Source organism: Amphiprion ocellaris, chromosome 14, assembly GCF_022539595.1.
Source record: "Amphiprion ocellaris isolate individual 3 ecotype Okinawa chromosome 14, ASM2253959v1, whole genome shotgun sequence".
Taxonomy (NCBI): domain Eukaryota; kingdom Metazoa; phylum Chordata; class Actinopteri; family Pomacentridae; genus Amphiprion; species Amphiprion ocellaris.
The window spans coordinates 26,180,811-26,208,170 of record NC_072779.1 but is presented as its reverse complement, the minus strand read 5'-3'; the positions used below and the strand labels follow the sequence as shown (position 1 = coordinate 26,208,170).

At 40.8% G+C, this 27,360-nt stretch overlaps 1 protein-coding gene across 1 annotated transcript in view; it reads left to right on the top strand.

Annotated features, from left to right (window-relative positions):
• Positions 1-21,219, top strand: part of spns2 (SPNS lysolipid transporter 2, sphingosine-1-phosphate) — a 71,807-nt gene extending 50,588 nt beyond the window's left edge. Inside the window, exons 6-13 of the mRNA XM_055017264.1 lie at positions 614-756; positions 2,328-2,480; positions 2,769-2,958; positions 5,261-5,326; positions 5,831-5,929; positions 9,129-9,292; positions 12,871-12,917; positions 17,854-21,219. Coding sequence (XP_054873239.1) covers positions 614-756; positions 2,328-2,480; positions 2,769-2,958; positions 5,261-5,326; positions 5,831-5,929; positions 9,129-9,292; positions 12,871-12,913 — 858 coding nt within the window. The 3' untranslated portion in view covers positions 12,914-12,917; positions 17,854-21,219. The remainder of the gene's footprint in view (positions 1-613; positions 757-2,327; positions 2,481-2,768; positions 2,959-5,260; positions 5,327-5,830; positions 5,930-9,128; positions 9,293-12,870; positions 12,918-17,853) is intronic.
• Positions 21,220-27,360: the final 6,141 nt, after the last annotated feature.

Sequence of the window (27,360 nt, the reverse complement as noted above, 5' to 3'; positions counted from 1 at the left end):
ACACACAAACATAAACGCTTCCTCACAAGCTGTGGCACAGTACTTACGCATATAAATGGGGTTTCATGAGCACTAAAATATAATATGATGAATTTCCCCTGACATATGAAATTGGTTTTGCTTTTGTGTGCCATTTGTATTGCTCAAACAAATCCTCATTCCATCCTGCCTTTTGTCTTTGTCTCCCCCCACACAGACACACACAGGTGCAAACATGCTACCACATAAAGGTGATAGTGAACATAATGGCAGATGGGCACTCATGAGGTTTTCTCCTTAGCGCAGAGCTCACAAAAGCAGCCCTCAAAGCCAAAAGGCTCTTTTAGATTCCTGTATGCTTATGTTCAGAGACAAGCCCACACCCACACATAAACACACACTGTGCCAGCAGAGTAAGCAAAGGAAATGTTTTGAGTTTCAGAGGGCTTGTATAGGATGTCAGGCGTAACACAGCAAACACAGTGGCCATCCATTCAGACTGTAAACACTCTGCTCTTTGTCCTCTATCTACTGTCTGCCCCCCCACTCGCTCCCTCGTGATGTGTTAACATGATCTGAGACCTCATAAGTCTGTCTAAACCCAGCCTAATGGATTAATTTCTTGTCCCGTTAGGTGTCCCCACTTTTAGGGATCACAGCAGGAACTCTGATCCTTCTCTTTGTGCCTGAGCCGAAGAGAGGCAGCGCTGACCAGATGGGAGGACGCATCAAAACCCGCACGTCCTGGGTCTGTGACATGAAAGCACTCGCCAAGAAGTAAGACCTATGATCATCTGCAGACAATACACCAGGTTTTGGGAAATTGCTTGCCTGTTCAGTGATGAGAATAGACCCCCAAAGACCATTTTCAGGTTTCTCTCAACAGTTAACTAAGCGCAACATATGCTGTCAAATGATAGGTCACAGGTATTATTCATCCAATCTGGTGAATAGGTTTTTTGGTATGGGATTCAAATAGACATGCAAGGTTTGGTCAATTAATCAATTAGTCAATTAACTATTTTGTGAAACTTTTAAAGAGCTTCTTTAGTGAACATGATTTTTTCATGTTAACATTTACTTTTGGTGTTTTTATATGATAGAAGACACATCATATGCAAAAGAAAGCAGTCCACACCATGTATGTTTCTACTAACAAACCAAAGGACCCAAACCTGTCAGCTTGGGACTTTCTGTATTACCGTTCTGGTGTTCAGATTGAACATGTATGTCTGAATTACTCCAATATTACAAGCATAGAGCAGTTTTACAATGTTGGTTTAGAGTCGTGGATGAGCTGGTATGCTCAAGCTGCCACATTTGTGGAGGAGTGAGCTGAAATTGAGGTTAGGACTTCATATATAGATCTGTACATTCTAGCAACAAGAAACAACAGTGTAGAGTTTCTTCTGAGCCATTTTAAGGCAGGGAAAACTTCTCAATATGTAACTTCAGTACACAGAGAAGAATTTTTTTTAAAGACCTGCAGTTAAATCAACATCAGGAACAGTTTTCAAGCAAAAATGTCATTTACTAGTTCCAGCCTCTTAAGTGTAAGACTTTGCTGATTTCCCTATCTTAACATGATTGAAAATTTAATAGCATTTTATGCAGCACCATAAGCTGCAGGACATTTAAATTGCCACCTTCTCATATTTAATAGACAAAGTGTTAACTAAGAAAATAATTGGCACATTAATCCATAATGAAAATGATCCTAAAGCCTTATTCAAACACGCACGCTTATTTGCACACATTCACTCACCATTAGCCTTTAATTGTCATTAGATGCATGGAAATGTCAACACAAGAAACACGGAACCAGTATCATTCCCTCTTGAGCAGCTTGCAGTCCTGCTGAGCTGCATCCATGACACTGTGGGTCCTTGTTTTTATGCAGCCTGCAGGCTTCAGTTATTTTAAAAAATGTTCTGAACTTTATATAGCAAATGTAGCCATGTGGATTTATTGGAATAGTTTTAGGTGAGCAACCACATCTCCTGCACAGTGTGACTTTTAGTGGCACACAGTCTGCCACTTATGGAAACACGAAAAAACTTGTTATTTTTGTCTCCTACATCAAACTGTCAGCACTGGCTGCATATCATCTCAGTGTACTTACCATTTCGCATTTAACCTGCTTTAAGCCAAGATAATAGTCACCTTGTGCAATAATCTCACAGATTCCTTTTTATCATCTGTTTGCATTCGTAATCAGATGAGTTTTACAAAGAGAAAGAGCGAGTCAGATACTGGATCCTGTGTGACAGATAGCTTGTTTATTTTTTTGTCCTTTACAAGCCAAGATAGTCACCTGTTTGGATTTGTATGTGTTTCTTTGCGGCCAGTCGAAGCTACGTGTTCTCTTCCCTGGCGTCGGCGGCTGTGTCCTTTGCCACAGGTGCGTTCGGTATGTGGATTCCTCTGTACCTGGCCAGAGCCCAGGTGGTGCAGAAGACAGCAGAGGCCTGCACAAAGGAGATCTGCAACAGCACAGACAGGTGAGAGGCCAACAGCTAAACACAGGAAATTAGCTTTGAAGTCGCTGCTGCTTCTGTTTGACCTGTGTAACTTGAAGCCTTTTCAAAGATACCTGCATCATTCGTGTATCTGACAAAAATCTGGATGAACGGGGTTGGTCTGGATTTGTGCCATTATAAACTAAAGCGCTACTATAAGTTTTTTTTTTTTTTTTAGTGTTGCACCACCATCGATGAGCTTTATCTGAGTGGTTGCATGCATTCAAAGCTTGCATGGTATCTAAATGAAACATTGTTTCTTTCCTCCAGCATGATCTTTGGGGCGATCACCTGTGTGACGGGGCTGCTGGGTGTGCTAATAGGAGCTGTCACCACACGACTCTGTCGCCAGAAGACCGAGCGAGCTGACCCACTGGTGTGCGCCGTCAGCATGCTGGGCTCTGCCATCTTCATCTGCCTCATCTTTGTGGTGGCCAAGAAGAGCATTGTTGGAGCTTATGTAAGCCCAGTAACTCTTGAATATATTGTGTCTGCAGCAGAGGAAGTTTGATCCAACAGTGGAGGGAGTTGTGATAAATGTCCCCCTGATAAAGAGTAATATTTGGATTAGCCTGAGGGGCCGAGAATTACAAGAGAAAGTCTGGTAACCAATCTAACAAGCGAGAGCTCTGTAAAAGCTCATTGGGCTGTTGTTAATGTTTGAATAAAGCAGTAAGAGGACACCTCGCCTGATGCCAGCTTCTTTCAGGCTCAGAGGCAGCAAGTGGGTATTGCTCCTCATTATGAATAGCTTTAATTGCAGGTTACATTGAGATGGCTTTGGGAGCTGCTGCTGGTAGCTGAGGTTAATACCTTACCAGGCCAAAAGTTAGGAATCTCAGGCAAGTGAGCATGGAGCTGGTGAGCCTAATTGCCTTGTGAAGCAGGAAAGGGTGCAGCTAAACAATCACTGACCTGAAACAATGCACTGCAGGCTGTTGGACTTACTAGGCATAAATTTCTCCCTCTTATCAGTGACAAAGGAATAGGAACTGACTCTCAACAAGTGGGCTGATAATAATGCTGGAAACCTGGAAAATATTTCCCATGCGTGTAAAGGATCTTAGCAAACATATCCTAAATATGCGACCTTGGCTGGCTCTGGCAAGTCTGCTATTGTATTTTTGAACTGAATCAACTCTTAGTTTTTTACAGTATATATGTAAGTATGCTATCATGTTTGCATGTTAAGGACATTAAGCCACTAGAAACAATGATGGTGCGTTGCGTTAATTAAACCAAAATAGCACATGATTTCAATTTTTTAAAAATTATATTCTTAGAAATTAAAAAGCATGTATAAATGAAATTATTCTACAAGTACATACACTGCAGTCATTACACATGGCTAAAAAAATAGCTGCCAGATGACAAATGATTTGATTGTCTTGATTTAATGGAGTCAGATTTATATGAACTCTCATTAAGTCAAAGACACGCATTTATCAGGTGTTTGACAGCAGCATGACTCAGTCAATTAGATCTGAGGTGCAGAAGTATCCCTATTAATTACCTGAATACAGATCTGTCCAACTCAATTTCATACAGTTGCTGCATTACCAAAATAGGCTGTATCTTTTGCTCATAGATGACATCTGGTTTTGATCTCTTTATAAATCACAAAGGGTAAAGTAGGGATTGACGTTGTTTAATGTTTTCTTATTGGTCAGTAGTCAATAACTATTTTACTGCTTGAAAACACAAAAACAAAAAAACAACAGTTTTTTAGGATCAACCAGCTACAACTGACTGGAAACCAACCAAGAGCAGATTATCAAGACATTCAGACTGGCACCATGCTCCACTTTGAACATGTGACTTCTGACTGCTCTACTGTACACTATTAAATCATCTTACAGTACAGCAGCAGTTGTAAGTGATCAACTCAAGTTTCACGGCAAAGAGCTGACAGATGTGTCATATTATAAAGCGTGACGCGGCTGTAGCAGTCGGAACTGCACTGTTGAGGCCGAATGACCTCTCGCAGCTGTTGTCCCGTCATCACGTAGCTAATCTGAGGGAAGGCTGGGCTTCTCTCTGCTCAGAGGCAACATGTCGGTCACGGTGTCTGGTTCACAGCTCTCACAACAGACCTGCCTACATCTCCGCTGTCAGACTCCTTCTGTAGCTCTCTGTACTTTACTGTAGGTCTGGCACTCCAGCAGAAGGGTTATTCCCCAGCAGGAAACACACATCAGTCGGCTGTGTAAGACTGTGTTAGATGAAACAGGCCAATACAGATACATGAGATTCCACTGCAACCAAATCCCGCTGTGTCTGTTTTTGAGAAAGTGGCAAAGTAGCAACACCAGCTGCTGCCAACCTGTGTACATACAGAAGCCTACATGTACATACACTCTTTGTTGTTTAAAGTTTCTGCCCCACCCGGTCAGATGTAAGACATAAATTCAAATCTTGCAGCTCGACCTAAACTTGGCAAGTGTTAAAATGTTTTCCACATTGAAGCTTTGACAAGAAAAACAATTCTTATCATCCTGTGCTGCTTTTCAGCTCGTGGGCTAAATACTCAGCTCAACTGGACCAAAATGAAGGCCTGCACATCCACATATAATTGGGCCCCAGTGTAATAACATGTTTTAGAACCACCACAACCAAAGCACTTTTTTTCCAGCAGTGGATTCCCACACATGGTGTCACTATCTGCACCCTCTTCTTCTGGCTTCATGTCATGTCACTTGTTTTTTTTCTGGCTCATCATAATTAGCAACACTAAATGTGAAATTTCTTCGTCTTTATTTTAGGTTTGCATCTTTATCGGAGAGACGCTTCTTTTCCTGAACTGGGCCATCACAGCAGACATTTTAATGGTGAGCGCTGCAAACCTATACTTATCCTCTGGGTCACTGGAAATTCTTGCTACAAGCTACACCAAATGGCGGTCATCCAATTAGACGCAGTTTAGAGCTGGGAAACGTGTGAGTGGACCTCGTAGGCTGCAGTTCGGATGGAGATGATAATTACTGCTTTGACTGATTCTTGAAAGCAAAGAGAGGGGAGCCATTTTTCTGTGTATGTTTGGGTATTTGAAGGTGAAAACACTGAGCTAAATGAAGTTAGACTTCCAGTAAAGTGGGAAGCAGCTGTTTGGTAAAAACAGCTCCTTAATTTGTAATTTGGTTGGAGACTGTGGTAAAGATGTAGAGATACAGACAGACTGATACTGATAGGTGTGCCTGGGGTGTCTGACTCAATGAGGTGGACTCTGCGTGCATAATTGACAACTGCAGGAGCAGTTTTAACATGGCTGAGTGAATCTGCCTGCCTCTGTTCCTTCATCACCTTTACACCATCTCACGTTTTCTTCTTTGCAGTTTGTCGTTATTCCCACCCGGAGGGCAACGGCGGTCGCTTTTCAGAGCTTCACCTCTCATCTCCTGGGCGACGCTGGAAGTCCGTACCTGATAGGCCTGGTAAGTCTCCCAGCAGTGGCTCCGAGCAGGTATCTGGGTGTGAAGTGAAGGAATTTATTTAAAATTTGGCCCAGGTTGTAAATCTGGAACGTAACCGCTTCAACACCCCATTCATACACACAATGCATTCAAATACCAGTTTAGCTCTTGCTTTAAGTAGGCCAGTGCAAAGTGAGGTACAAGAGGAGCTTTTAGCACATGTCTCAGGAGAGCTGGTGAACAGAGTCGTGATTTTACCACTGCTCTTCAGGCTGTCAGTGGCATTTTCTAGTAAATCTCATGGTTCCCAGGAGGGCCAGCATTACGGTATTTGATTGGTCAAGAGATGAGAGAGTGGTCCTTACTGGGACATTGGGCCTCTCAAGGTCAGAGTTACCCATCACCACCGTCACCCCCACCCTTCAAACTGAGCGCATACACCCAAAGAATAGCATCCAGGAGGCCAGAATACAAGTGCTGCTTGCTATTCAATGAAGTGTGAAACAGGATTCACCCCCCGACTGTCAAGCAGCATTCTTCTCATTTCAATTTGAGAATGAACATTTTTGAAGTTAAATAGCAACTCCATGGAGGCAAACACTCTTTAGATGAGTATACTGGAAGTCGGAAAGTGTGAGCTCTTCTGCACAGACAATCCACACAAAAAATGCACTGCAGCAACATAGCCAGAAATTGTTCATATCATACCACTATCTATGTCGATGCTAAACTTTGTACATCAGCATTTGTGATGCACGTTGGTGCCAATAACCTGCAGGGAAAGAATACATGGCTTTACTGTTATGTGTTTGCATTGTGTTTTATTGTTGCGCCTCTGGCTCGCAGCCTAGTCTGTGTTAACAAAAGCCAGTGGAAGTCTTTGATTTGTGAATCAAACCGATCCTGGAGATTCTCTGTCAGGGCCTGACAGGCTGGCAACAGACGCAGCTGTCTGATGAGCTGCTTTGAAATTGTCCTCTTTTTATTCTCCTTCTGTAAATGAAAATGTTGAACTATTGTCAAAGCCAGACAAAAGCAGCTGCAAGTTTCCTCCAACTACAAGGCAAGCTCTTCAAAAGACTGATCAAAACTGGCATTGAAAAAATGTCCAGATTCTGGGAATCAAGCTCAGAGGCCGGCACTGTATTGTATCTCCACATCAAATAAAACATCTTATATTGTATAGACTTCCTATTGACACAGATGAAAATCATACTGTGACTCTGTCTTAATCACTGTAATTCTGCTGGTGTCAAGGCTTCATTAGGGCTGTAACAGTTAGTCAAACCACAGAAAATTGCTCAAAGGCAGTTCTGATTACTGATTAATTGTTTTAGTCATTTATTAAGCAGAAAATGCCACATATGCTTGTTCTTCTTTCTTAAATGGTAGAACGATGTAAAGTTTTTCTCTGCTTCAAATCATTTGTCATTAAGACATCACTTGAGCTCTCAGAACTTTTTTTGTTATTTTCTGATATTTGATATGCTAAAATATAATAATAAAATAAGCAAATCCAAAAAAAAAAACAGATTAATTGTTATTTAATATATCTGATAGTTGTGGCACTTTTTTCAATAATAATGCCATAATAAAAAAGTCTGAGCTCCAAATGTCCGAATAACTTTCAGAGACACTGCCAAACAGAATTATCCAGACGTAGCCCCTCAGTAAGCCAGTCACCCCAGTCTAATCCATCCAGCTTCCGGGGTCTCGACTCCCGTCTGAGTGACATACTGAATGTCCGGGGGTTTCTCACTCCTCCACAAATCCCCGGCCCACGAGGCCCAGAATGCTCCAAGTGCGTCACCACTCAGTGCCTCAGCTCCTGAGCTGAGGTTTAGCATGCGAGTGTGATGGACTCGTGGTGACGCACTCAGATCAGCCCATGCACACTGCCACAAATACTGTGAACGAGCAAAGTAGAAAATCTCCAGGAAAACACACACAGTTGTTATTGCTAAGCAAACACAAGAGAAAGTAAGCAAGTGAGTCAGTACTTTTGGTTCAGGGGTTTGGCATGTGCACCAAACAGATCCGAAGATGATGTATTGGACACAAAGCAACCAGTGTGGCGTTTTCAACACCATAGTTGGTTCTTGTGGGAAGGCCTGCAGATAGAAGCACCCACATGCCACACAGCTGCTGTGGAGTAAAAACCTGAGCCAAGATTCGCCTCCATCACTGAGGCAGCTGTCACTTAAGAATCTCCTGAGAAACACATAATGGACTCCTCCTATACTGTATGAGTAGGACATGGCCACAGGCAGAGTGGGCAGCAGGGGAACGCCAGGGACAATCTCGCAGCAATCTTCCAAGAAATGCCTTCTAGCTTGATAATTAGACATGCAGCAGTACTCTGTGTATTTTTAGCTAAGCTGTACTCTGCAAGTTGCAGGCAATTTACTGTACCTGATGAAACAGACTCTGCACTGACCACACACACCACTGCTGGACGGATTCTGTGACACGTTTATATTTTATATTTTTTTCCACCATCCTCTCTATTTCTGTAATCACTCCTCATTACAGATCACGCTCCTTGCACATGTGATGACCACACACAGCACACACATGCGCACGCGCGCGCACACACACACACACACACACACACTCAAACTGCCTCCAACATCCTCCTGTCAGCAGTTCTCCATCTCTAGAGAATCTGGTTCTGCTGACGCTAACATGGAATCAATGTGCTTCAGCCAGTGTGACCTATGGCCGCTCAGACTTACACACAGATGAGAAGCCCCCTTCTTGTTCCTGCTGCACATACCTCCACACAGTCTCCTAAAAGCTACCATCAGCAGCCTCCTCTCCCTCACGACTGACAACGCAGTGATATATGCCTGTTTGAGAGCTGCCGTATGACTGATGCTGGGAGGCAGGGATGGTCACTTCACACCCACCACTCTCCAGCTGTTGTTTTCCTCAGCGTGACAGACTGAATGCTTTCAACAGCAAGATGAGCTATTAGCTGTGGAATCCTGCCTCGCTTAAGACAAAAACAGGGCGTCTTACATCATGCTGTGTGTCCAGTTTATCTGTTGCTATGATGAAACGGGCAGAACTCGCTCTGGTGAAGAGGATGGTTTAAGAACTTTTGCAGAATGAAGTTTGAATAAAATCCCTCCTCTCTTGTGTTTGTGACTGTGTGTGTATGTGCGTGTGTGTGTTGATTCTGGGGTGTCATTGTGTGTTTGTGCTGGCCTGGGTGCAGATCTCCGATGCCCTTCAGCAGAGTTACGCTACGTCAGCACTATGGCGGTTCCTCAGCCTGGGCTATGCCCTCATGCTCTGTCCCTTCATCATCGTGCTGGGGGGCATGTTTTTCCTGGCTACGGCGCTGTTTTTCCTGGATGACAGGGAGAAGGCCGAGAAACAGTAAGTGACTCAGACACTGTTTGAATAACTCGTCATTATTTCATTTATTATTTAGTCATTCATTCTTTAAATATTTAATATTTACTTACTTGAGTTGTCCTCCACTGACTTTCTGAGTAAGAGCTCCAAAAGTCCAAAACACGTCACCTCAGCACAGGAAGCCGAAGAAGTAGCAATAATATTGCCGTTATTCTCAGTACAATGCAGGCAAAAAGAGGTCAGATACTTTTTTCTGGACGATGCTCAGAATTTGACGCAAGTCAGCGACAAGCTGCCCAAGTGATGCCAACAGTAGAGCCAACCCTGCAAGACTCAGAAAGGCCCTGGAGTCCTATCGAAAGTCCCAGTCAGCTAAAAGTGCTCCAGAGCTGACACAAGCTGTTCTAGCCATCAATTTGTTAAAGTGTTCTTATTTGACTTTTACCAGCTCCCACCCCTTTCTTTCATGCATTCAGATTTTTCTCTTTTAAACACCAAAGACGTGAACCAGAGGGCACAGTAGCCGGCCATGGCCTTAAAAGGCTAAAACAAACACACTCATCCTCTTTCAGTTGGTGAGACATGACTTCTTGTTTCTTTCTGACTATTTTTTCCTCCTTTTTATCACATTGGCCTACTCCCCTGGTGCCAGCGCTCTCAGAAATGACTTCCTTCCTGCTGAAGATGAGGGACATTTTTAGACAGGATGGCAGACTGGTGTCTGAGGTCTGTCTGCAGACGCCTTGTCTTCACCCTGTGGTCATTTCCCATGCCTAAAGCATTTTAGGAGCATTTGCATACAGTTTTGTAAGAATAAGCATTTTTCGAATCACATGAAGTTTAAAAATCGCATAAGAAATGTGTTACCTGCTCCCTTCATATTTCAGTGGCATTATATAATCCAAGGGTCAAGCTTAATCAAAAATGTTAATATTCTTCCTGTGTAATACTAACATACAGTTTTACAGTGATCTTTGCGTACATCCATGGCTGCCACTAGTAATCCAGGCTGCAGCTTCTGTTGGGTTTCACTTCATTAAAAAGGGCAAAAAAATGCAGTTTAGCTACAGTGACTAAGAAAATTCTTGCCATTGTGCCAGTAATAGATAGTCTGTGGTTCAAGATGTGGTTTAAGCTATCTCACCACATTATTGCACAGAGTGGGCAGATGGCACACGTTCACTCAAACTATATCTAACCACAACTCCCTGACTTTCACACGACACACTGTGGGGCAGAGCTAATGTTGCAGCAGATGCAGTTAAATAGTCTAGACATAAAACAGGCAGTGACATTACTTGAAGGTCTTTTCTGTAAGTTCCTTTTCACAAAAATAAAATATGTGTAGATGTGTAAATATCAGCATGAGAGTATTTATGTTTTGGAACTTGCTACATTTAACAGCTAGTAGAGTGTCAAAGGTTTTCTTACCGGTTTGTGATAAGTCACTTAAGAGCTTTATTAGTCATTAATCCACCATTTTAATGATTTATAGATGAATTATAATGAGTGTATAATTTCTCTGGTTATTTAGTGAAGTTGAGTCATTAACAGTTATTAATAATTAGGCAAGAGTTTGCCACTTTATAATAAGCCCACTTGTAATATTAACAAGTGACAGATAAATGAATGAGTCATTAGTAAGGAGTATGTACAATACTCTTAAATCTGCCATAATAAATGTTAATAAATTAGTTATAGTCCAGATGTCCTGCAGCTCTTTTACAAAGTCCATTAATGGATTTTTATTCTGAAACCCTAAAAAGACAAATCAGGTTTTATGCTGTAGGATACAAACTGATACCAGATACAAACTTCCAACCCATAAGTTGTCTTGTCAGTGACTTGCAGAGTACATGTAAAGCATTGATAAATAGTTTATCCATTAACCCATTAGTTGCAACTGAGCCTTTGAAAAAACAAACTCTTATACAAAGTATCTGATAATATAAATTATTAGGTATTATGTATAAAATAAAGAATACAACATTGTAAATTACTCCATTATAATTAGACTTGCTGCATGGCAAATCCTGCTGAAGTAAAAGTACATAAAAAGCTAAATGTAGTTAAAGCATTAAAGTAAAAGTCCTGCATTGGTTCCTCTGACTGTCATATTATTATGTATGGCATCATTAGACTATTAATAGTGAAACACCACTGAGTCAACAGCCTGGTACTGTTGGAGCTGCTGCAAGTTTAAACTACTTTGCAGCTTTATACACAGAGACAGAAGATAAATCTGAGGATTTGTCAGCTTTTCTTGTTGCTGAGATATGAGATATTGGATAATTTGAACATTTATCAGAATGTAACAATGTGAAAAGTTTATAGGGAAGAATTCCTATTTGATGGAGCTGCTAACAACTCATAGGCATCTGATATGTGAACTGACTACATATTTTATAAGAAGCCAAAAGGTTTGGAAACCACCTGGTTTAATCTGTAGCTATGTGTTGTATTTTTACAAATTTGTTATATTATCTGTTGTGAAAAATCTTCACCTTAAGTCTCATCTAGAGTAACTCAAACCATCAAATGTAGTGGAGTAGCAGGTACAATATTTCTGTTTGAAATGTAGTGGAAGTATAAAGCAGTGCAAAATGGAAATACTCAAGTGCAGTACACATTTTATGAACCACATTCATGTATCATTTTCAAGTGTGCATGTGTGATATTTGATGCCAGTGCATTACAGTAAATACCAATATTTAAGGTAAAATCCATAGTTCTCTTACATTTACTGAAATCATTTACCATCAGTATCCACCAGGCTCCGTCCTGTTAGAGGAGTTCAACGTAAACAAAAGACTTGTTCTGTACCAGCTCTGCATATCTCTGTGATAGCTGGTTAATCTTACACCAGCGTCATGGATTGCAGTCAGGTATAGAATGTATGCACAGCAACATACTATTGCATACATTACACAGTACAGAGGCCTTTACAGAGCTGTGCAAATATGTACTAACATCCCAATGAAGAAAAAACTTAAACAGCAGCAGCTCTTATGTAACGAGCTGCAAACAGCACCTCAGGGACGAAGAAAAATGACAACATGCACAACTTGGGTTGTTCCATGACTGTGATATTTATAGATTCCACTCACGCTATAAAACCCCCAATTTATAAATTCCCCATGACTTTACAGAGTGCTTTGCATCTTATTTTTTTCTTCCTCCCAGTGTGTCCTCAGATACTCAGTGCTATTTATAAAAGGCACCGAGCTGAACGAGTAACTCAGTGGAGCGCGCCTGTCTATTTCCAGCCTTAAAGAGCGCTTTATTATTTCTAGGTTGTTGGCTTTTTTGGGCTGCAGGGTTGCCATTAATAGCTCGGGTTCAGTGCATACCCACCTCCCCCGCCCCACCCCCATGCATTCACCCAGGCCACATTTACACTCAGTGATGTTCCAGTGCATAACTGTCTCCTCTGCTGTGGCAGTATAGATCCAGTGTGGTGACAAAGTGTGACGTGAATCAGTTTACATCTGATGAGTGAAATTAAGAAAAAATAGTGGAAAAAGAAAGAAAACAGAATATCAAATCATTTTAAGATTTTGTGGCTTCCATAATTCCTAAAACAAATCTTCTCTCTCCAGGCTGAGCCAGCTGACACGATCAACCTCCGCAGTCAAAGTATGACCAGGTAAATTGCCTTTTCTCCTTTAAAGACACTTTGACACTTCAGTGCTTCTCACATCAGCAGTTTAAGTGGTTGATAACAAAGGAACAGTTCTGAAACATTAACATTTATAGAGCTCTCTTGTCAGTACCTGGCAAGCCCCATTTTGAGTGCCTTTCATTAAGGTGCACAGCGATCTGAATACAGCGGCTTTGTAGAACTTAAAAGACACTTTGACCTGAGGCCGCCCTGGGCGTTATGACAGTGGTGGTGATAAACATGATGATGCACAAAGGATTGATCTACGATCAGTTTCCATCTCATTGTGCTCAGCGAGTGTCTTGGCATTCTTGGAGCTGTGGTTATTTGACCAACTATCTGACATCTTATCAAGACCTGAGCTGCCTTTCCTCCTTCCTGCCTTTATCAGACTCACACACATGGTGCAAAACCTGTGTAATTATTAACTCAGCAAAAAAACACACAATTATTGGCAACCTACCAGCCAACTCTGCACAGTAGGACAATGGGGAGCTTTTGTAGTTGCCAGTAAAGAATAACAAGAATAAACTTTGACTCCTTGATTAGAGCAACAAGGAATCTGCTGTGACTTATTTGGAAAGGTTATCAAGTTTGACCAAAAGGTCAAGGTTTTATTCCTTTCTTTGTAACCCTTTCTGGGTTTATTTGTACTCTAAACATTTGTCAAAGTACTGCATGCACACAGACTGAAAAGAATAGATGGTTATTGCCTATATATCTGGGTTTGTTTCACCTCCATCCGGTAGAAGTTCTGTTGAGAAAATACTATATTTTCTTAAAGAGCTCCTCCAATGAAAAATTTTTTACCTTTCTAAGATGTCGATATGGTGTTTTTTTATATGCTAAAAGAGGTACAAAGATCTGATTATTAGTGAAATAAGCAGTCAACACCATGGCTGAATATTTTTGCCTTAAAACCTGTGTACTGACGACAGTCTCAAAAACATGGACACAGACTTCTAGGGGTTCCACAAGTAACAAACCTATAGAACCATATATCCTATCGAGTGGAGCTTTCTGAGTCATTAATCTCATTTAGAGTTTGTTTCTCTTTCAAACACATACAGCCGAATTACTCCAACATTACAACTTATCATTTGTAGTCTAAAATAGTTTTACAGAGTTTGACTAGAGTTGCAGAAGAGCTGGTGTGCTGAGCTGCAGTGAGTGGAGAGAGAGGTGATTACTGGAGTGAGCAACAGTGTAGAGTTACATGTAAGCCATAATACGGCAGAAAAATGATTTTTTTCATGGAAAAAAAACTCAAAATATGTAACTTTGATACATAGAGATGAGCTGTTAGGGTTAAATCAATGACCAGAGAGGAAAGGAATTTGATTTGCACAGGAAAAAATATATCAAGAAGGTCTCATAGGCCTTTTGACAAATAATCTGTTCTGGATTGTACATGATAAAATTTCACCAGCTTACGAAAACCAGGAAATTAAGGCGTGTGGGGTTTTTGACAGGATGAACAAAGCTCTGTTTAGGAAACAGTGTGATCATTTGCCAAAACTGTAGCTCTGTGTAGTATTTGAGAGCAACTGTCGATTGGGTGGAAAAACTGTGTGAAGCTGCAAATTCATGCAGGCGGAAGAGAGAAAAGTCTCAACATCTGTGGGACACTATTGTCCAGAATACCTTCTATACCTGTTTGTTTAATAAGTTGGTAGATACAAAGATATTGTCTCTGGATGATCACAATAAGCAGCACACAGATGTTGTGAAAAGGATCATATGAATGTTTTTGTTGCTTCTGTTGTTATTAGACAGCCTAATAGTGGGCCAAATTTCAGATCTGCAGTGTCAAAATATCCTTGAATGTGTCGACAATAAGAGCGTTCCAAACACTTAGTGCTTGCAGCTGCATCACCATACAACAGCATAACTTTGGCAAAAAAGAGCCACAAAATGCTCACTGTGATGGATTACCTCCTACAAGCAACTTTCAGAGCTCTACATGTGTATTCTGAACTGATGGATGAGAGGCATTGGCTGCTTTGAAGGCAGGAAATCAATCTAAAAATGTTGTATCCTTTGGAAAATAGTCTGTAGCAATATACACAATGTAGAATTTGCATTTAATTGGCCTCAAAAATGCAAAACCACTAAGACTGCCCTTCACTTTAAGTACTGCAGTGTCATTAAGTTGGCAGGCTGCTATTAGCATGCACAGCTAATGACAAGTGACATGAAAGGCTCCTGCAGGGCTGCCGCACATATCACGTCTCAGTGGCAGTTTGTGCTCTTAGCCCGAGGGTTTCATCGGTTCACTGTCACACACAGCAGCTACAGCATTTTGTCCCTGCTGTCAAAGAGGCTAATTATAGAGAGCAGTGATTACAGCCACATGAGGTCAGAGTTGAAATGTCTCTGAACTGATCATTTCTATTCTGCAGCAGAACCTCTGAAGCTTTCTGTGCTGATTGATTTCCAACCAATTTGTTTCGGAGGATAATCCAATCAGTGATACGCAAAATTTCCTCTCTTGGGTCTGACTCAGATCAATACAGTTCACAGATCGCCCACTCTCAGGCTCTCAGAAGGGGTTCACACTCACTCTTGACGTTGTTCCCATTGACGGTTCAAGGTGCAACATGCGTCTCAGTGAAACTTGTAAGGCTCAGAAGGACGTGGAAGAGAGTTTATATGGTGATTCAGTCTAACACTGTGAAAGTTTAAGGAGCGTTTGCCTCTGACAAGAAGTGGAAGTGAATGAGAGGAATTTAGAGGAGGCGAGAAGAGACACTACTGTTGAACAAATGAGGATGGAGAGAAGCAGTAATCGCTTAAGCTGTTATACATCGCAAGCTATTAATCTCCGGCGAAGCAATCCCAGACGGAGATCAGATACGCTGAGATCCAATTAACTTCCTCTGCAGGAGGAGCCGGCCTCCACTGTCCAGGTTCACACCCCACCGCAGGAGAAATCGAGGACATCCCCGAGCTCAGGGCTGTCAAAAGATCAGCGTGAGATCTGCCAGCGGAGCTTCACACTCATTTATTCAGTAACCACAATCCTGTAATACTCAGGGAGGAGAAGCTCTGATTTAGTCACTGCTGTCCAAACTTTAACTGTAAGTGTTTATACAGCTGCAGAGGCACATACTTTCCTTCTTCACACTCTTATCATGCAACAGAAGCTCAGAATCCTCCGTCAGCAGCTCAGAGTGGGTTCATGGTGGTGGTAGTGCAGTAACCTCAGACCACACAAACACACTCAGTGTACAGTCAGATGTGGTGTGACCTGTTCAGCTGATACAGCATTTAGAGTGGCTGTGGTTTCATAATCTCATGAAATCATGAAAAATCTGAATCTGTGCTCTCTTTGATATATCTTTAGTCTTCCTATGTAAATCCAATGAGATCCATAGTCATGTCCAAGCAGCCTTGCTCTGTCATGATTTGCATCCTCACAGCCAGAAACCACTACAAGTTGGTTTGATTAGACTTTGTGTGCTTGCCAGACCTCCCCTTTGCTCCAGAAGCCAAACAGTTTCCAGTACGGGAATAGTGAAGCTGTGAGGATGCAGGCGCTCATATCAAAGCATCGATTACTCTAATTGACTTTGTATCAAACTGGCATTTGAACAATTTAACTTCACATTTGGCTGATAAACAATTTTACAGAGTTTACAGCAACAACTGACACTAACAATCAAGGAAAATGGTTCAACCCAGAGAAACTGGATCTGCATCGACACTCAGAAAAATAAAGGTGCTGACTGGAACCAAAAAGGATTCATTGCAGTAATGCCATAGAAGAACCACTTTGAAGAACCAGAGAGTTGGAAAGTCATTATTTTTCTGAGGGCACAGAGCCAAAGGACATTGTTTTCAAAAATCCACTAATCCTCCTGTTTTAGCTAATTACTCCCTTACGAATGGTGTTGTTTTGTGGAGCCCAACAGTGTGTCTGCCATTGTAATGTGTATGTGTAACTGTGTGCGCATGTGTGAGTGTGTTTGAGAGTGTTTGCCACTCGCTCAGAGCATCACTCTGCTGAGCTCCCCTCACTAATCCTATTGTAGCAGCAGTAGTAGCTTGTGTACTGGAGCATCCAGGGCAACGTAATGACAGACAACAACAAAGAGTGGGACACTCTGCTCTCTTGCTCTCTCACCCAATCTGAGGAGATCACACCTAATGGTCTAATCTCTAACTGGGGTATAATTTCTCCTCTGTTGCCACATGTCCCCAAATATGAGCTTTGTTTGTCATATTTCTGCACCTGGAGGAGATTTTACAAAGTCTAAGCAAACTGTCAAGTAATATCAGTCTCATTCATTGAGCTCAAGTTAAGATTTTGGTCATTACGTGAAGAAATAATCCATTAAAGATGGGAATGCAAGTGTTTTAAATCTGTAAATAAAATAAATTTCTTATTCATGGGGTAGATAGTTTATATCTATATTCATCAAAATGAGGCGCACTGTGCAGACAGCACTTTCACATTTAGATTAGGTAGAGTTTGTGAGTTGTATAGTATTTTGAACACTCATTTAAGTTGTCTGTATTCTTACAAAAGCTTCCTGAAAACACCAACAAAGCCCTCCCTTCATTAATCTTTGTGTATATAAGCTTAATAACATATTTGGCATATAAATGGAGGCAGACATACAGTAACATCTAATATAAAGCTCCATCTGGAGACGCAGCAGCCGTGTGTTGCTGTGGCTTAAGGCTTGCGGTTGTACAGATTGGGGGGATCTGCATTAAACAAATTGTAATGTGTTGGTATGCTGTGTGCAAGAAGATATTTAGGTCACAGGCTGGTCCTGGTGTGTAGGCGTTATCAGGAAGGTCCCACCAGATGGCTCAGGAGCTTTCGACCTCAACATTAATTACATGAGAATGTCCTGTGGTGAAGCCAGACTCTAACGCCACTGTTTCCTCCCCCTTTCTCTCTCTTTCTCAGGTGACAAGCAAATGAGGAGCCTTTTGAAGGCACAACCAACCTCAACACGGATGACAAAATGGTGATTAGAAAGCAAGGGCAGCTTCTTAAAACCACGCTCATGTCCTCATCACTGCCATGATCATCCTCCTGCTCTTTGGCTCCTGCTGCTCTTCCTTTTTATACTCTAGTGGAGGCTGCTCAGAACTGGAATTAGGGAGCGTCTTGCCCCTCCTTGAAGCGCCTCTAAATAACAGGCTGGTGAGAAGGTGCTCAGCTATGTGCTGGAGCAGCCTCCAGACAGCGAGTGTCCTCCTCACCTCTGTTTGCGAGTATCCACTGAACCTTCCAGGGAGGAGGTGGGGTGGATGAATCCACCATGACCCCTCTGACTCCTGATGCCATACTACTGAATGCTGACCATGAACCTGCCCTGTCTGTCTGCCTGTCTGTCTTTTATGTGTCTGTCTGTCTCTTACATCAGCTGTCAATCTGCACCAAGTGCCATAGCATCATTACATTCCTTCAGACTTTGCACTGACCACCAACAACCCTCATGACTTCATCACTGGCTATGTTTACATGCACTCTACAGTTGCTCTTTCGGATAAGGAATAATTAAGCTGTGTGTATGTATATACAGTATCATTTGTAAAATGCAGCCTAAAGCTTTATCAGTGTCTCTGTTGCTAGTCTGCAAAGTTCCACAATTCATTCTGCCCCAGCTTTCTGCACTCGGAGCCTATAAACAGACAGAAGCTGTAAAATTCAAGTTATGTGGAGCAAGTGATGCAACAGCAGCAAAATGTGCTGGAGGATCAGACTCTTGTTTATTGGTTCAAAGAAGCTTCTAATATTGTGACTAATATCAGATCACTCTGCACATCTTAATTGCAGTATTTAACAACATAAACTGTGAGCACAAAAGCAATGTTTAGCAGATAAATCCAGTACTGTCATCTTAAAGTTTTGCTGTGCATGTAAACATAGTACCAAGAGCCAAAAAGAGCATTACTGTTCAAAGGTCAGTGAAACAGCCTTAAGAATTGGAACTTTCACATCTACAGATGTTTCCTTTGACCCCCGTATGTGTTTTTATGTTTAGCTTTTAGCACTTAAATCCGTGTAGACAGTGCCAGAGAACAAGACAGAGATTTCTGCACATTATTTTTCACAAGGATTCTTGTGATTTTTATTTTTTTTCTGTGTATGTTGGATTTGAAACTGGAGGTTGCTGCCTATGATTGTTTCAGAAAGATGATGATTCAATCGGGGTGCTTTAAAGTGGACACTGGATTATGTATTTTATAATTTATTATATATATATGCTTTTCCCAAAAGTAATTGATATGCCACTCTTTGATTTTAAAGGAGTTGCACCTGTGTTTTTGTGTACATGAGAAGCAATACAAAACCTTTAGAGGAAACCAACCGTTTTTTAATCCACACTGCCTTATCAGTGAGCTGGGTTTCCCTTTAAAGGGGCAGCTCTCTGATGGTTGGTTTTGAATTTCTGCACACAACACCCACACAGAGACGGAGTCACTTTTAATGATGGATTCCAGTCCAGCAGTCCTCAGTGGCTACAATAACAGTCTTTGTGAAAGAGACCTTTCCCCTTCGCAACTGTAGATATTCCATTCCATGATTAGAAGAAAGGACCTTTGAAAGGAGCCAGAGACACAGTCATCAGTTTATTAGTGGGGGGAATTGGAATCCCAGACAGGAGAGGAAATCCTTCAGCCTCAGGTCCGACTGATGGTGAGCTCTTATCCCTGATGAGCAAGGAATCCAGCTTTGATATCAGCATGTCCTCAGACGTCAGTGCGGCAGCTGAAAAACAGCCGCCTCCGACACCTGCACCACAAAATGACATAGAGATTTACATAAAAGTACACAACAGACAATAAACAAGGATGTGGACTCATCACTCTATGCATTAATTAGAGTATCATATTGTAATTATGCAAATTAAATGCAGTCTCCCACAAACAAGAAAAGAAGTCAGCAAGGAAGCAACAACTGGTTGTTTGTACATACAAAGATTTAGTCATTAGAAGCCTCTGTGAAGGATCCTTTCTGTAGAATATTACCTGGTGAATACTGAAACCTTGAAGCCACTAATGGATTCAAAGGTTTTAAAACTTGTGCATAAAGGGAAGAAAAGCACTTTGCAGACCTCCAAGAAAACACAGGAGGGGGAGGAGGATGGACTGACCTTAGCAGAGGAATAAAAGGGGACGTTGAGGTGGTTCTTGTAGCGTTGATGTGTGAGCATGACTCACTGACTGTGTGTGGGGTGCTGTGTGGGCTGTGTCCTTGCTGCCAGATCATTAGCTTTAGCTTCTCTCCAACTGCGTGGAGCTCTCTGAATGTGATTCTGTCCAACCTGACGTGTTTACACACCTTCATCTTCTTAATGAACTAAGCTTCTTACCTTCCTGTTTTCGATTTTACTTTCATTTTTTATTGTTACCAAATGAGTTTTTTTAATAACTACACTAGAGATATATATATATATAGCTATATCACGCAGCAACTTTAATATATTGTAAATGATGGCTTGGATGCAATGTATTTATTTGTTTGTTACCATAATGAAGAATAATCTATAAAGGGAAGTTTAAGGTTTGAGTATATTACACTTTGTTGTGTGTCATTGGCTTTTAAAAATGCCTATTTGTTCATCTTTTTGTATCACAATGAAACAACACAAAACCTTTTTACATCACTAAGATTCATCCTGTTTACTGTGATCATGAAATGGACGTCTCACACATATACACACAAAAAGAAACAAGCAATGTGAGGGTTTTATTGGTCTCATTGTAAGGATGCAATATTTTTGCATTCATGTTTGTAGCTCTTGTGTTTTTGCTTTTTTTAGAACAACTGATCAAACCATTTTGCACACTTAATGTTCAGGGATTTATTTGAACCACAGCCTAGCATCAGCTTACAGAGCCTCTGTTACTGAGCTCTGTCACTTCATGCTCACAGTAAGTGCTGACATATCGTCACCTGTCATCAGAGGGGACGCTGGCTCTGGTCAGATGGGTCATGAATCGAGTATCACTTTGCCAAAATTAAGTTGATTTAGCACCAATCCTTTAGTTTGTTGTATCGAGTAATTCTGTGTTAATAATCACTGAAGTGATGTATTGAGAATGTGCTATTTCTTGTCATACAAGAATCTTGTATAAAGAAACCTATTTCTGATGTTGAACAGAAAACAGAGGTTATTTTTATTTTTAGAGCAAGTCAATACAAAGTAAGTGTCAGAGAAATCAAAGGATATTATTCTAGAACTGAACTGTGATGCTCCCGTGGGGGGTTGATAGAAAATGTACATGTCTGTAAATCAAATAAACCTATTTAATCACTCCAGACACTGTGTGGTCTCTGTTTCACATCACTGTGCCTCATACAAATAAATCTGCATCCATGAGTGTCTCCATTAGGAAACTTTCTCCTGATTTATGTTCACATAAAGCCTCAGTTCAGAATAAAGACATATCCAGCCAGTGTGAATCTGAAGAGAAATGTGAGTTTTCACACTACACAGGGGTCTTGAGTGTTACTGAGACAGTGTGCTTTGCCTTCATGTTAGCTCCTTGATAAACCAGACAGCTGTTATTCATTAATATTCACATCTATGCGTAATATTCTGTATCATTAGTGATGCTGATGAGTTATAAATAGAATTCACTTTACCCCTGTTGTTTTCCAGGTTTACTTTCATTTGCAGGTTTCTCCAAGCTGTCTCAGCCTCACTTTACTGTTCAAGAACAGTGTTAAGTTAATTTTTTGTTGTTTTAATGTTGTGGAACTAATGTAGGTCTAGAAATCAAGGCAGTAAAATCAACTACACCAATCTGCCACATCATTAAAACCAGCTACCTAATTTTGTGTAGGTCCCCCTCAGGACCTCACATCTGAATTATTGAGCCCTGGACACAACACCTGTGTCTGGCACCAGGGTGTGGGCAATGGATCCTTTGGGTCCTCTTGGTTGCAGGGTGGAGCCTCCATAGATTAGACTTGTTCCAGCACATCCTACGGATGCTTGAACAGATTGGGTTCTGGGGAATTTGAAGGCCAGGTCAATACCTTTGTCATTTTCCTTGAGCAGTTTTTGCAGTGCATAAGGTCACATTGTTCTGCTGGAGGAGGCCTGTTGGGGGGTGTCATTGCCATGGAGGGTGTGCTCAGTCTAGAACAATGTTTAGGTGGGTGCTACGTGTCAAAGTACCATGAATGCCAGGACTCAGGGTTTCCCAGCAGAACACTGCATTGCTACGAGACGATCATTTTTATTCACTCCACCTGTTAGTTTTAATGTTGTGGCTGATCATGTGTAGTTCACAGTAGTATATCATGTGTTTGACAGATGGCCATATGGTGGCCTGAATATAAAAATTGAAAGTTTTCATTATTTACCTTGATCTAAAATTGGTAAATAATGAAAACTGAAGGATATGTTCAATTCATGATGTATCACTTTACTTGAGGGTGCATAAAAATAGCAATAAATATTTAAGTAATTAGTACTTAATTATTTAGCGATCAGTTTTGTTCCGCTCAACAAGTGATTCTAATTAATCAGTTAATAAGGAACAATTATGAAGAAGTTGGTCAGTATGTTGATTCATACGCATAAACTATCTAATGCACCATTAACCTCCTATTTCCATCTTTAAATCTTTAAATTAGACAACACTTTGTAGACAGCTTACTGGAGACTTTTGCTGATTTAGAATTTATCTGCATTTACAAAAGTTTACCTAGCTAACTCTAAAACAATGGTGTTGACTGTTCTGAGCTGTTCCTTGCATCTACCTGTGCAATTGTTTTAGGGATTATCAATCAGTCAATCAAGCAAACTTTATTTGTACAGCACCTTTCATTTAGTTTAGAGCAGATCAAGGTGCTTCACAGAGGACTGATAAGCTGATAATAAGACAAAACTAGCAGAGTAATATAAAAGTTGATTTATAGGAGGAAAAAATTAAAGAAATATTAAATGAAAATTCAAAAATCTTAAAAATACAAAACATAAGAGTGAGTAGATAAAAATAAAATAAATGACAAAGCATATAAGGAATTTAAGTCTGCAACTGAAACTAACAGATATTTTTCTTACTCGTTTCTTAGTAATTAAGCTGTATTTTATGCAGCGTGTAGTAAAGAGTTAGTAAGACATGTTTCTTACTCTTGTCCAGCTCTCTTGCAGTGAAGAAACACCAAGCTGAATCACCTGAAAGGTATTTAAACTATTCTATTTTGAAATAAACACCACTTTTGAAACCTAGATCCCATTTTGTTCCTGCTTTCCTCATCTTTGGAGGCTTACAAAGACTTGATTTTTATCACAGTGAGAGGAGGCTGGAGCTGATCCATGAATGAACTACTGTATTGTTCAGGTGCAGTCAGGCAGCCTCTATGAGGTTCAGTTTGCAAAGTAATTTGCAGTCTCTTGAGTGGTTTACAGACATACTGACACATCACAGACACATGGCTCCATCTATCCTGTGGATGCAGGAAAAAAACATATTTACCTTCACAAAAAATGAGGAAGTCTTCAGCTAAAGGCCTCTCTGTGCTGACATTCATTAGAGAGCAGTTACCTAACATGGCAGCCAACAGCACTAATGGACATGTCTATGACAAGGCTGCACAAGCACAAAGAGTAAGTATACACCATGTTTGGGACAAAAGATGACTTGAGATGTTAGCTGTGAGGTCTTTAATTTGGCAGAGCTACACTTTAAACAGACCCCACTGTCCGTTTTGAAGAAGGGAAGATTATACAGAAGCCGGAGGAAGCTCAAAGTGGAGAATTAGTGTTTGGTTGTGAATGACCCAGAGAAGCCAACACCCTTTCCCACAGTCAGACAAATATGTACCCCAAAGTCAGATGCTCCAAGACAACACACCGAGTCATGCAGCAGGCAGGAAACACTCAGGCGTAGACAGGAAAAGGGGAGCCATTCTAGCTAGCACTGGAATTTCCATTTGCACTTTGCCACTTTAAACTCACAGAAGACAAACTTTGTAGAACACGCAGGGTCCATTTAGGTTGAAAAATAGCCGGCAGTGTGAAGCTTCAAAATGTCAGCTTGTTTGGGCCTTAAAAGCAGCATTGTTTGGGCCATCCGTTTTTTAAATGTTGCTGAGCATTTTTGGAGCACAGAGCCCCTCTGTTTTAAATTTTAGTCAGCTCTTGAAACGGAAAGTCGTCTTTGACATTTGATTTATATAACAGCACCAAAGTTTAAACTGCAGGCATGTAAAACAACATTTTGTCTTTAAATGTCCTCATGTGTTTGGAGAAGTGGACATCTGAAATAAGAACCTATTAAAATATCATACTAAAGTTTGACTCACTGATATTAAAGGTTAGGTTTTAGTATCATTGGATAAGGGTCTTCTTGTTTGTGTCATTTTCATAAAGAACTACTAACCAGCAAGTTAAATATATGTTGCTTTCCAGCCTTTAAAGCAATCCAACAATGCAACAGTGCTTTAAATATGTCTATTATGACTTCATTTTGTGCAGAGAATCCCCAAACGTGAAATGAGTGCCAACAAGTTGAAAACATGGAAAGACAAATAAAACACCTAAAACGGTTTCTGTCCTAATCAGATGTGAAACAGGCTCATCATGGCAACAGCTTATTACAAAATTAAAACACAGTAGTTTTATGTTGTGGTGACAACCACAATCACATTTAATTACACTGTGACTTTTATGGCAAAGTTTTAAAATAACAATCTGTCAAAAAACATGGCTCACATTGTTCTTCTGGGAATATGTACATTCAGCAAGAAGTGCAATTGACTTGATTTATAGTTGTGGTGTTTGTGTAAATTCACCATCCTGAGCTGTAATGAGGGATATCAGAGAGGAGTAATTGCTGCTACCGTAGCTGCAGGAATGTCTGTGTTTTCAGAGTACTTCCCCAAAGGTCTGGTTGAAGCCAGAGACATTACCGTAATTAGACTCAAGTGATGATTAATGCAGTGGTACCAGCACAGCACAAATAAAAGTTGGGGTTTAAAAAAAGAAGATCATTCATGTGAAGCAGGATAGGGAGTCTGCAGAAGAACATATAAAACGGAAGCTCTACGATCTGCAGCATCACACCTCCACTGTGAATCTCTCACCTCTCTCTGATGGCACCCACTGACTTTTCCACCTCACTCTGCACAAACACAGCTACCTTCACTGAAGCAAGCCTTGTGGATACAGTAAAGGAAACACAGATTTTCAAGTTCTCATTTGATGTGAAAAAATTTCGAATGTGAGAAAAATAGATTTATTCAGCCAAAAGTTTTAAGATCAGTTTCAGTGGATTTAATGGGTTTTTTTAGCTAAAAATAATTTTTGCGTTTTATCGAGATAAAACATGGCCTTATGTGCACACTGCCTCATGCGAAGATGCAAACTGACAGACTAAATCACATAATGGCCCATATGGCACATTTTTCTGTGTACCAATAGGGTTGAACAGGAGGGGATTAAAAGGAGTAACAGAGAATGAAAAACTACAAATGCTTCTCCAGGCAGCTAGTGCAATTGAGTGGGAAAGACAAAAATAGCTCTTAGCTTCATCAGAGGTTCCTCGAGCAATTCTTAGGCAGTTCTACAGTGGTCTGCACCAATGTTTAGATGGGTTTTATGTTTAGTACGATCCACATGAATGCCAAGATCTAAGGTTTCCCAGCAGAACATTGTGATTCACTTCACATGTCAGTGGTTTTAATATGCTGGCTGTCTGGTTTATACTATACTATTAAAACTGTGACAACAGACGATACTGGGTAGAGAGCAGATATAGCTCAAGAACTGATCCTTGAGGTATACTACGTATTAAAATCATATATTCTACAAACAAAAAATATTATAATTCACAGATTACATAGGTTTACTAACAGAAGGGACATGGTACTTTTTATCTAATTCAGATTTTAGGCAGGAAACAAGAATGTAATAAAGACACAATTAAAGATGTGAGCAAATGTACAGAAAATCACATTAAACCTCATACAGCTTAGAGATGTTCCTCTTCTCCTTGTTGAGCATCACTTCATTTAGCATCGCTGCTTTCATGTGTGAATGGAGGTTCAGGCCCGGGGAGCCAAGTAACCTTCAGCTGTCAGTGTGTGCATTAATGCATGGCTCTGCATGTGTTACTGTGTCATTAAAGGAGCTGACACATGTTCCACAGGAAGCACGGGATGCCCTCCTCCTCTTTACTGTCTGCCCATGTGGAATGAATAAGAGATGTGCTTCATGGTGGACTAAGCAATGTCAATGAAGGAGCCAACGCTAACGATTCAAGAAGGTTTGAATGGCGAGTAATGGGCAGGCCTGAGCCTTCAGAGCCACAGTAGCAGAGGATGTCATCACCCTTCAGCCACTTCTAATGATCACTTCTCGTTTCCTTCAGGCCTCCAAGCAGTGGTTTCATTTCAAACTGTGTCAGTGAGGTCCCCAATGCAATGAGGGATTAATGTGATTTGCATGCTTACTAACAAGGATGTAATGTAAAGTGACAGTGGAATAGTGTTACCGCAGTGCGTTTGTTATGTGCTGCAGTGGGTTCAGTGTCTTGGGTAAAGCAAGTGTGAATTATGAATACCTGAGTTCTCTGAATTAAACATGAGCTTATGCTTGACTTGGCAAAGAGTGAATGATGTTGGTTGGATTTAGTTGCTATTTTTAGCTCACATGATACCATATTTAGAACTGATGTTTCCACAGCAGCATAAGCCGATTCAGAAAAACTTCCACCAGCTATTTAAAGATATGCCCATGTGATCACGGAAGCATCTGCATTCATGTGTTCTTCACATGAAGCAGAGGCAGAGAGGCAGCTTTGTGAATGGTTTGCGTGTAAAGTGCAGTCTGAGGCAGTGAATGGCAACAGCTCTGTGTGAATGGAAGCAGAAGGTCACATTACATAGTATATGTACAGTATGTACACACACATAACAAACAGTTGTCTCTTTCAGGGTATATACAGGTGAGTGCAGCCAAGGAGCCAGATCAAACAGCCACACCTGCAACAACACAGCACTTAGATGCATTTTTCATCATGAAATGAATACTAAAATCATTTCAGGGTATGTTGTGACTTCTGTGTAATTAAAAGTGCTTCACTCCAGTAATACATTACTCATACAGCTAATATTTCCCATCTCTGGTTAACAGAGTTCTCTCCAACTGGGCTACATCAGTCCCGCTGTAATATGCTGCAGCAAAGTTGAGCTGAATACTTACAATATGCAAAGTCCCATTTGTCAAAACAGTAAATCGTAAAAGCAAAACCTCCACACAGTCAGACAAGAATTAAATATTTTCAGTAACTCCAGCAGCAGAGCTCTGGGGACGTCTGTGTCTGTTTGTCAGATGGTCTAATACTTTGATCCTGACTGAAATATCTACACTCCATGATGGATTACTGTGAAATCTGGTAAACACACATTCATTCATGGTCTTCAGAGGATAAAAATCGATGACTT